Raw genomic sequence first — 11209 nt, forward strand, 5'->3', positions numbered from 1 at the left:
CTAACGTGTAAAAAGTGTGGAGCCTCATCCTTTTAGGTTTAGGGTTTCAGGATTTAACTAATGTGGTTGAGATCGGACTGGTTCGTCATGTATGGAAAAAAAAACAAAAAAATTCACACCCAAGTGTGAGTAATGAGACTGTGTTAACCGATCCCTTCGTGTTTTCTTGAGTGGCTCGGGCTTGGCTCATAGACGCTCAGGGTGACTAGCAGTAGAGAGTAAACAATAACTTCTTTCCTTTTAATCACAAACACTACAACTCTCACAGCGTTAATCGTATGCTAGGGCTAGTCGACAAGTGAATATTAAAGAATTCAAGGTTTTGTTTCATCGGGTTTAATAATAATATTAAATAATTTTTTTATAGTTTAGATATTTTTTTGGGTTAATTTTTTTTTTTATTTAACCCAAAACGTAGCATGGGTTAAGAACTAGTGATTGGACAAATGCAAATAAAGACCATCCAGATATGTGCATTTGACAATGCAATGCACGCAATTTTCAATTGAAAATATATTCAAATTATATATACTAATATAGCATATTAAAATTATAAAATAAATATTTAAAAATATATCAATTTAATTTTTTTAGGTAAAAAAGAGGTTCAATCATAGAAACAAACACTATAAAACATTTGTTTTGTGGTAGCATTTGTTTTTTGTCAAAAAAAAAAAAAACTATCTCTTTACCCATAGTTTATGTTTTTTTGCAATGGATTCCTCACATAATTATAAAAAAAAATTCATCTCATGATAGTTTTAACAATATACATGTTTTTCCAAACCTTTCTTTTTTAAATCACAACTAAAAATATATTTTTTTAAATCTATTTTTTAAAATGCAGTTGCAAAAGCTATCATAACGTCAAATATCTTTTATTTTAAAATGCATTATTTTAACATCAACGAATTAGACTTGCTGTAAGAACATCACATGTACAAAAAAATAAGAATAAATAAAGACCACCTATTCATACACGTGTGTTTAGCAATGCAGTACGATGCACTTTTTATTAAAAAATGAATAAAAATAATATTTTTTTATTTATAACAACACATTAAAACTATAAAAAATACATGAAAAACATTAATTTAATTTTTTAAACAAAAAACAATTTGAAAATAGCTTTGAAAAGCAGGTTCAAATGTAAAAACAAACATCAGAGATTGTTATTGTGGTGACTTTTACTTCTTGTAATATAAAAGATGGTTTGGTTAGTCAGATAATTTATATTTTTTGCAATGCCCCCCGGTAAATATTTACAAATCTTGGTTTGTATGTTTTTTATTTGTAGAATTTATTTATTTATTTATTTTGTATAAAAAAATTCATCTCACAATAATTTTAACTATATATATATTATCAAACCCATTTATTTATAATCATAACTAAAAATATTTTTTAAAAATCTATTTTTTAAATCTCGATCTAAAAAACCATTACAATGCAAAATGTATTTTGTATTGTGATGTAAAATATATTTTTAAAATATTTTTTACTTGAAAATAATTTAAAAATATATATATTATTTTAATTCCTAATATTATATATTCAAGATATAATTATTTTTTTTCAAGCTAAACAAAGTTTTAAACACAAAAACAAATGGTGACAGACTCGGGATCCTTTTAGTTTCACTTGAATTCCTTTTTGATAGGAAAGTTCATAAAAACTTTGAAGCGGTGTCATGCTAGATCGAAGATTCATGAATTTGACAGGTGAGTGGGTCTGCAGAGCTAAATGAGCAGGTCTGAGATCCAGGAACGCGGGTTTGAAGACCCCGGGTAATTGAGGTCTGATAAAGACATCATATTTGTAACTTGAATCTGGCCGGGGTGTCATATCTAAGTAAGTTGATCATTTTGACTGGGTTTATCATAACTACCGGATTCAGAAAGCTTAAAACAATCTCTATATTTTTAATATTTTTTATTAAAAAAAAATTATATTAACCCAAAAACGTTAGCCAATACACTAGTAATAGATAAAATTAAATTGCATTGATAAAAAAATAATAATATATATAAAGTCGTTTTAATTTTATTTTGTAGAGTAATTTATTATCCTTTCCACACCTGTTGTTTTGATTTAAAAAACTAAAGATTTTTTTCTGCACATCTCACAAAAAGTATAAAATTAAAAATTAAAAATTAAATATAAAACTACTATTACGATCCATATAAAATATCTTATATAAAATATCTTATGATCTAAATGATTTCTACCCCCATTTTACTTTTGTTATAATTTAGACATAATTGGCAGACGATCACTAGAAACTTAAAAAGGAAAAGAAATTCGTAAAATCTAAAAAGAGCAGATCGAAATTGGCGCCCCTTTTTTCTTCTCTTTCTCGCCCCATCTCCTTTCTTACAAACAGTGAAAATCTGGAAAAAGAAAAGAAAAGAAAAGGAGGAAAACTGTTTCTTCTTTTGATTTGAATTTCTATCACCACACCAGCAGTATAATTCGTGACTATTAATAAGAAAAAAAGAAGAGCGGCATGTCAACGCGTAGGCGTACCTTGCTCAAGGTCATCGTTCTCGGCGATAGCGGGTACGATTTCTAGGGTTTTTCTTCAGATTTGTTCAGCACATACAAAATAATCTGATTTGGTATTTTAAATGTTGTCTGTGACTGTCAGGGTCGGCAAGACGTCGTTAATGAATCAGTATCCTCTTTCTTCATAATATCGCTAGATTTAGCCTTTCTCTGATCTCTTAAATCTGCATTTTGATTAGTTAATTAATTAATTAATTTATTCTTTTAATATTATTTTTAATCCTTTTGCTCTTGATAGTGTTTAATTAATAATAACGTGGAGAGTTCACTGGGTTTTTAATAAATTTAGATGCAGATTATATAGAAATTTAAGGTTTGTTTTGCGGTTTTTTTTTTTTTTTTTTTTTTTTTTTTTTTTGGGGGGGGGGGGGAGTGGCAATGGGATGTATAGTCCTTAATTGATTACTCAGATATGTGCACAAGAAGTTTAGCCAACAATATAAGGCTACGATTGGTGCGGATTTCGTGACTAAAGAACTACAGATTGATGACAGGCTCGTCACTCTGCAAGTGGGTTTTCAATTCTATTGAATTGTTTTGGAATGTCTGCAAGAATGCTTGCTGAAAATACTAGTATCTAAATATGTAGATATGGGACACAGCTGGACAAGAAAGATTTCAGTCGCTTGGAGTTGCATTTTATAGAGGAGCAGATTGCTGTGTTCTAGTCTATGATGTGAATGTCATGAGATCATTTGATACTCTTGACAACTGGCATGAAGAGTTTCTTAAACAGGTTCTTTGTTGCTTTTCTTCATTGTTTCTATGAGGGCTCTCTCATTACCATTTGTCAATAAAGATTTGAACAGTTGGTGTGTGAATTGGAAAGTGTCATGTATATACAGTAGTACAATAAAGCAGTGCATTAATATGGCTTGTGCTACTTGCTCATAATTTTGGCTTCGGCAGCAGTTCTGGAGAATGGCTAACCACCTTCTTCTGCCCCTAGAATTTACTATCACAGCCTTGATAAAGTTGGGATTTCTTATGCAATGAGTAAATGGTTTGCTAGCCATTCAGCTATCATCTTGATTTCTTCATCTTGACTTCTTAGGGAAACTTCTTAGCGACTGCAATGGACCAAATAAGTTATAACGATAAACCAGTTAAAAATGGCATTCTGTCCTTTCACTCATCAAAGTGATTGGATTAACTTGATGAATGGATAGCTGCTATGGCACTGTTGTATATAGATTCTTAAGGCTTCATGATTCCTCAAATTATTCCCACACATCTGGTCAATTCAACACTTATGAGTTTTTTCTAGTATCGTATGCATTGAGGTTTTTGTCCTTTACAAGATCTTTTTATTTTGAATGATGGGAAAGGAAATCAAAATGTATTTTATTCAACTTACATGCTGTGATATGTTATACTGGGGGCGGATATCAGCACCAAAAGATATGGGTAATGTCCAAGTAACAAAGTCCTGCTAGTGGTCTGAGGCATAGGGGGTTGTTCCCTTTACATTAGGCAATGTTCCATTTTACATGGATTGCACCCATGGGTTGGGGCGTATGGAATTTTCATCACACGCAATTGAGTCTAGTTTTAGTAATGAGGGAAATGATAATGTCCTAGTAATATATTCCTGCTATGGTCCATGATTCCATTGCATAGGAGGTTTCCTTTTATTGTAGATATTGTAGTCTTCCTTGGAATGCTCCATTTATTCACTCTCCAACTCTGGTGTTTGACTCTGAAATAATTATAAAGTAGGTCAAACTAAGATTTGTATTTTTAGGCCTTGATTTAGCTGATTTCTCTGAAAAATGGGCAGATTTTGCCAGGAGTTTGTGTTATGATAATAATTCTGCTACCTGGTGGTTGATGAATAGAATCATTGTGCTTTCTCAAGGGAATTTGTCAAGGATACTGACAGCTTTTGTGGAAATGCATCAATTTATTTGACTGGGCATTTCATGCCTATATAATCTACCAGGATAATCCTGCCCATTTTGGCCATCCCTCACTTGCCTGCTTTTTCTTGGGTTTATGGTTTGCAACTCTTTAGCTGCTAATTTTTGAGGATGGCATTGTAGTTCTCTTTCCAATTCAACATTGTTTTCATTCCTATTCTCTCCCAGGCAACCCCGTCTGATCCCAGGACATTTCCATTTATATTACTTGGAAACAAGATAGATATCGATGGTGGAAATAGCCGAGTGGTAAGGATATACAATTTGAATGGTAAATTCATTTTCCTTTACTCCTTGCCCTGCCCTTGGTCTAATATTTATGCTGTGCAGGTTTCTGAGAAGAAAGCTAAGGACTGGTGTGCTTCAAAAGGAAACATACCTTACTTTGAGACGTCAGCAAAAGAAGATTACAATGTTGATCCTGCATTCCTGTCCATTGCCAAAATTGCTCTAGCCAATGAGCATGAACAAGACATGTAAGTTAAATTGTCAGCTGAGTTTTTGTTTGGATTGTATCAGCACCATATATTAGTAATGTAAGTGGTTACAACAACAGCCATAAGTTCAGGTGAAAAAATGGATTGTTGATTTGAAATCAAGAAATGAGACACTATTAGGTCTTCCAAGTTTACTAGACCAAAATCAGAATTAAACAGAATGCAAGATTACAACAAATAATCTTAAAGGGAAATATTTACTGGAATGGGTTAAGAAATACAAATTTTATAAGACTCCAAAAACAAAAGGATCTAAAATTACTAGGTTCTGGTTGTATCTCTATTTCCTTTTCTCGCGTACTTCATTTTCCATCTTAGCCTCTTTGTTCTTTCTTAATTCTGAAAATCATTTTTAGCTTTCATTTCTCTTTAGCTCCCAAAAAAGTACTTAACCAGGAAATTCCACAATGCTTCCAAGCTTTTGGTTGCAACCGTAGAAAGTGATCAACTTGGCATATGGAAAGTTTCATGCTAGGAATTGAAGACTTTGTTTTCTTCCTTTCCAAGCTGATGGAATACCATTTAAAAGTTTCTCAAGAAGATTGGATATCCTTCCATCCATGATGTTTGTTCCATGGTGTCATTTCAAATGCTGTGTTATGGGACAAGGATATTTCTTTTCCTACAGAATATGATATTCAAATTTTAGGGTCTTTTAGATGTGTGATTGCAATTGTGCATATGTTTTTTTTTTTTTTCAAAAAATAAAAAATCATTTGCTATTAATATTTAGGATCTACATCCCAGGATGGTGGCCTATTAGTTTGGTCATAAATGATTTAAAATAGTTTGTTATTAATATATAGGATCTACAGCTTATGATGGTTTGTTATATAATCCAATGAACCCAAATTTAAATAAAAATCCTAATATCTCTAAAAGACCTAATAATAACTAAAAGATAAATAAATCAATCGCCCAACTAATTTAAATAAGACTAAAGTCATTTTAATAATTTGCTGGCAGAATCAAATTCCAAATTTAAACGCTATTTCTCTCTTGTCTTAATGAATTAGAAGGCGTGACATATAGTATGTTTGTCTTTTCTTTGTATTTGCATATTATTAACTAAGATGTATTATTGTATAATAACCAAAATTTACCAGAAATTTGAACTGTATATGGACTCATTCAGGTTCCTTGGCATGCATTTTTCTTGCTATGCCTTCATGTGCACTCAAAAGGCAAAATGTTTTCATTTTGGTCTTATTGTACTAGTTGTGATATGATAAAATCTTAAGTTGAGGTTTAGAACCCAATCCTTGATTTTAAATTTAGTGCTTGCTGTGCTTGTCAAACATTGCAATGATATTTAGAACAATCCAAAACGTTTATTAATGAACTTTTTTGTCCCTGTATTTAATTGCAGATACTTCCAGGGTATCCCAGAGGCTGCCTCAGAGAGTGAGCAAAGAGGTGGTTGTGCATGTTAAGTTCTGGATAGATCTAACATATTCGTCTTAGTGCTCGTGGTTGGCTCATTTATCATTTTTTTGGTCGTTGTGAGTTTTTAGCCTTTTTCTTGAACTTTATTTTTTTACACTTTGTATACTGAGCTCGCACTTGATCCTGAAACATGCTTGAGTGTCACTGCCATTTCTAACAGGCAGAACTGTGTTGGTTTGATAAAATTCCGAGTCTAAAACCGTAGAACTCCACCTAGGGTTAGTATGCCATGAACTGCTTTCAGATTGTCTCTGTTGTGATAAAAGAATGGATGCTGTTTTCAGAGTTGTGTCGGAATTGAGTGTTTCTAACGCCTCTAGTTAAAAAGATCTTATTCGTGAAAGCTGCTGGGATCCTTTCATATTTTTGACTTCGGCATTTCGAGATAGTGAGCCTTGTTAAGCAATGTGATCCACTCCGTTTCTAGTCGAGATTATTTGTCCATGTCAAATTTGATTTAGTCTTCAACTACGTCATGGCCCATCCAGATTTCCAAAGCAGGTGAAGAACATTTTCTCAACTGGCAAGACCCTTTTTTTTTTTTTTTTGGGGGGGGGGGTCTTTCTTAGCAAGAATCAAATCGTTGATAAGATGGCATGAGCATGAGGCTTATTATACCAAATGAAGTAAACCGTCCTACAAAGCTTTCATGCCTGTTCGTGAGTGAAGTAGAATTTATGTTTAAATTATTTTTTACTTGTAAATATATAAAATAATATTTTATTTTATTTTTGATATCAGCATTTAAAAACATTATTTTTATTTTAAAAAAAAATCAAATTTTAAACAAACAATACCTTGAACACTTCCCTTTCATCTTATGGTGCCTCCAAGTTAAAGTTCTGGTCCTGTGGATTCTGTTTTTTCCCCCTCTTCTGACATCATTCTGATTGTCAGTTAAACTAGGTAAAACAAATGGAAAAAAAAGCTATAGCATGCCGGTTCCATTTTCACCGATTTCCACGCAACAGCTAACGAAAATGCACCGACATTATCATTCGAAACTCGTCTTGATCCGAAATTTACTCTGCACTGGCCGTAATTAGTTGCAGGGCAGCATGCCTATTACAGCATAGATGCACTGAAATTATCGTACTCAACAACTCTTGATGCTAAATGTTAAGAATAATTCTTGCTAGTAATTCTAAGTATTAACATTGCTGGGGATAATTGTTACTTGGAAAAGTGGTCTCTGGTGGTGGTAAACTGAACACGCAAGGTGGAGATCCAGTTTTCTGATTGTGGTAAACTGGACAAGCCTAGCAAGCCATGGTTTCAACTGCATAATGATCTTCCCTTAGCTTTAAATTATTAGTAGCACTTGGGGAGATTCTTCAATATCGTATGTTCATGAATATTTAACCATTTGATGATTAATTTGATCGAACTTTTACTGGGGAGCGAGCCTCCGCACGTCTGCAGCTATTAAAAATGCTATCGATGGAGTCGAAGCCATTCTTCTTGTTATCACCGTTCACCTTGCAGAAGCTTTTACTAATTCGGTGACTTCATTATCGTTATTTCTACAACTGCTGCTTATATATGTGTAAGCTGGCTAGCTCAAAATATATTATTTTATTTGTTACTGTGAAAAATTAGTGGACTTTCATGTATTTTTGTTAACGAAGATATATAGTTTCACCATTCCTCAAACTTATCGATAATGAAGTTCTATTGGATATGGTGCTGGTGGATAGACAGAGCAGCTATCAGAGAACCATCATCGTCTTCCGGCGGTCAAGAATCAACAAACATTGGAGAGTCAGCAGAAGAACTGAAGAGAGTAAGGCGCATTTCAACACTGTTTCCTTTTTGGACGACCTTCCTGGTGTATGGTCTGGTACAGGCAACAGGAACACTTTCTTCCTTGAACAAAGTGCCGGCCTGGATTTTCGCATTGCTGACAATGTTAAGGGTGAAACACTTAAGGTGCCTACCTGTATGGGGCTTAGTGGAGGAGAGGAATGACTGGCTGGTGAAGGGTATAGACTGGCGTTAGGTATTTCAGTGTTTAGCCGTGGTGGTTGTAAGAGATGAGTCACAGAGAATGAAGGAAGAGTAGAGTTCCTGACTTCAAGGAATGTCATTCGTATTTCATTTTATTTACCTGTGAAATTCATGCATTTTGTTACATCTTTATAACTGAATGAAAAACTTTACCTTCCCACACCTACAGGCGTGTGGCGTGTTCTTAATATTGGCACCATAATGAACTAAGTAAAACGGTGCGTTTAGGAAATTAAGTAAAACGGTGTGTAATGAAAAGTAATTAATTTGAATTCAAATCAGAAATCTTCCTCTCCCTCTTTCGCTGATAACAGACAATAACTACGAACTCCCTTCGAATGCTTTCTTCATTCTCAGGTCAAGCATACCCTCAGATGAAGCTCTTTATAAATCCAATCAATTGGTTTGTGTCTATTCAGAGAATGCTCATAATACTAATTGTTGAAGTAGGTTTCAGAAATTGGATACAGCATGACATCATGGAAGATAGTCATCTGGACAAATACTTTTTATTGTTAGCAGTTCTAAGCGGTGGGAACTTGTGTATCCATGCTCTTGGCAGAATGTCCAGCCACCACAAATGCACATGCATATCTACCGGTTAAAAGCTCAAAAATACATGTGACGTGGGTACGAGTGAACAAGTAAAGCAGGCATTGGTTTAACCTTGCAAAAAACATAAGAAAGCAGCAAGCGGAGGTAGTGTAAGATAATTGAACAATCTTGTGTCTAGAAAAATTATAAGAAGATATTTATTGTGGATTCTCATAACCCCATGCTGTACTTGTATGGAAGAAGCTTGGATAGGTAGATTTTTGTAACGTTATGAGTTCAATTCAAAGACAACCACCCCTCAGAGCAAGAACAAGATGAAGCACAGAGCCACCCTCAATATTGTAGTCACGAGCTGTCTTATCATCTCCAAGCTGCTTGCCAGCATAAATAAGCCTGCAACCAGCAGAAAGCATCATAAAGGAATGTGGTTGTGATAAAACCTCACTGTAGTTTGCCATCCAGATGGAAGTTTTTAAAATGCAGCATGGTTCGTAAAAGAAACCAGGTGATGTTACTACTACGACACATTAACAACTCCTGTGTTACTGATAAATGAAGCATGCGGCTACCAAGGGTATCAAAAAAAGAATCGCATTGCTACCTTTGCTGCACTGGAGGAATTCCCTCTTTCTCCTCAACCCGTTCCTTAATCCTATCAATGGTATCATTTGGTTCAATGTCGATTTCAATTTCTTTTCCAGTTAGAGTCTTCACCTTGATCATAGTTCCTCCCCTGAGCCTCAAAACCAAGTGAAGCGTCGACTCCTTCTGGATATTGTAATCAGCAAGAGTTCGCCCATCTTCTAATTGTTTACCAGCAAAAATCAATCTTTGCTGATCAGGAGGGATGCCTTCCTTGTCCTGAAAAAGGTACATCCAACAAAGTCAGACATGAGTTTCAGCTGCTCAAGGTAAAGGAACATCAATCATGACACCAACCGCAGCAAAACCAAAGAAACTTAACCCAAATGAACACCAACTTGTTACGTCCGCACTTGTTGAATATTCTTGACCAAAGCTGTATCAATTTGTGGGAATAAAACAATACAAATAGTTGACTATTGTGGCAGGTAAATTAACAGCACAACAGCTACCATTCAATTGTTTAACCAAGAAAGTGTCATGGCTCTCATTCACGCTATGAAGAAACACACAAACAATCGATTAAGAGCCCGTTTGATATGGTGTTTGCGGTTACTTTTCAAGTGATTTTTGTTTATAAATTCATCGAAATAATATTTTTTTATTTTTAAAAATTTAGTTTTGACATCAGCCTATCAAAGCATTTAAAAACACCAAAAATATATTAATTTACAGCAAAGAAAAATATCCTAAGTTTTTAAAAAAGGGTTTTCCAACCGCTAAACATAAGGGCCTAAGTCGGGCTTGAGATAATTTCCATTGAATATTCTAGAGTTCACAACTCTTCTAATCTATCAGTTACATGATCACTAATCCCAAAACTGCAGTTACTTAAAGCATATAATAACAGTACAAGATTTTACTAGAGACCACAAAGAGAAGATTCAAGGCTAAAACGAGTCTAAGCAACAAAATTCAAAGCCTTATTTTAACTCATGAGAAACACCAAGCATTATTCCAATCTCTACTGATAATTAAAACGGAAAATGCGAAACCAAAAATAAATAAATAAAAATCTTTCCGTCAAAATAAACAGACCCACAAGAATTTTAGACGAGATAATAGTAAAAAAAAAAAGAGGAATAATTTAATTGAAAAAAAACCGAGTTAAGGTACCTGAATCTTGGCTTTGACGTTGTCGATGGTGTCGCTACTCTCGACCTCGAGAGTTATGGTCTTGCCAGTCAAAGTCTTAACGAAGATCTGCATCTTCTTCTTCGTTTCTGTCTTGTCTTATCAGACTTGTACTCTAAAAAAACACCCGAGCTCTCTCCTACCCGATCGATGCAGACAGACGAGTAGTTATACGCCGCCTATTCAGTCCTTTATTTATACGGCGCTCTTGTTTTAGTCCTTCCGTAATCTTTTATTTTTGTATATTTACCTAAATTTGATTGGATTGTATTAGCAAAGCAAATAATTAAATTTCAATTTACTCCCATGAAATTTCAAATTTATACAATTGATAATTGTTTTGAATTACACACAAGTCACTTTAATTGTGGTAATTACATTTATTAAATATACATTTTATTTTTTATAATTATCAGCTGAAAATATTAACTTCAATTATGATTT

At 33.8% G+C, this 11209-nt stretch overlaps 2 protein-coding genes across 2 annotated transcripts; one reads left to right on the forward strand and one right to left on the reverse strand.

Moving 5' to 3' along the window:
- The first annotated feature begins 2222 nt into the window (after positions 1-2222).
- On the forward strand, positions 2223-6724 carry LOC7468752 (ras-related protein Rab7). Its single transcript, XM_002300859.3, has 7 exons — positions 2223-2559; positions 2648-2674; positions 2976-3075; positions 3155-3301; positions 4653-4733; positions 4815-4960; positions 6351-6724. Exons 1-7 carry the CDS (start codon positions 2507-2509, stop codon positions 6412-6414), a joined length of 618 nt encoding a protein of 205 aa, XP_002300895.1. The 5' UTR covers positions 2223-2506; the 3' UTR covers positions 6415-6724.
- Positions 6725-9071: 2347 nt separating this feature from the next.
- LOC7468753 (ubiquitin-NEDD8-like protein RUB2) lies at positions 9072-10928 on the reverse strand. Its single transcript, XM_002302117.4, has 3 exons — positions 10748-10928; positions 9591-9850; positions 9072-9382 (listed from the first exon to the last, which is right to left on the reverse strand). The coding sequence occupies exons 1-3, from the start codon at positions 10838-10840 to the stop codon at positions 9271-9273; spliced, it is 465 nt and encodes a 154-aa protein (XP_002302153.1). The 5' UTR covers positions 10841-10928; the 3' UTR covers positions 9072-9270.
- Between the last annotated feature and the right edge of the window lie 281 nt (positions 10929-11209).

This window comes from Populus trichocarpa, chromosome 2 (assembly GCF_000002775.5).
Source record: "Populus trichocarpa isolate Nisqually-1 chromosome 2, P.trichocarpa_v4.1, whole genome shotgun sequence".
Taxonomy (NCBI): Eukaryota; Viridiplantae; Streptophyta; class Magnoliopsida; order Malpighiales; family Salicaceae; genus Populus; species Populus trichocarpa.

Coding starts and splice junctions, on each gene's coding strand:
- LOC7468752 (XM_002300859.3), top strand. CDS start 2,507: ATGTCAACGCGTAGGCGTACCTTGCTCAAGGTCATCGTTCTCGGCGAT. Junction 2,675..2,975: donor AAGACGTCGTTAATGAATCA/GTATCCTCTTTC, acceptor TTGATTACTCAG/ATATGTGCACAAGAAGTTTA. Junction 4,734..4,814: donor ATGGTGGAAATAGCCGAGTG/GTAAGGATATAC, acceptor TATGCTGTGCAG/GTTTCTGAGAAGAAAGCTAA.
- LOC7468753 (XM_002302117.4), bottom strand. CDS start 10,840: ATGCAGATCTTCGTTAAGACTTTGACTGGCAAGACCATAACTCTCGAG. Junction 9,851..10,747: donor ACGTCAAAGCCAAGATTCAG/GTACCTTAACTC, acceptor TACCTTTTTCAG/GACAAGGAAGGCATCCCTCC. Junction 9,383..9,590: donor ATTCCTCCAGTGCAGCAAAG/GTAGCAATGCGA, acceptor TGCTGGTTGCAG/GCTTATTTATGCTGGCAAGC.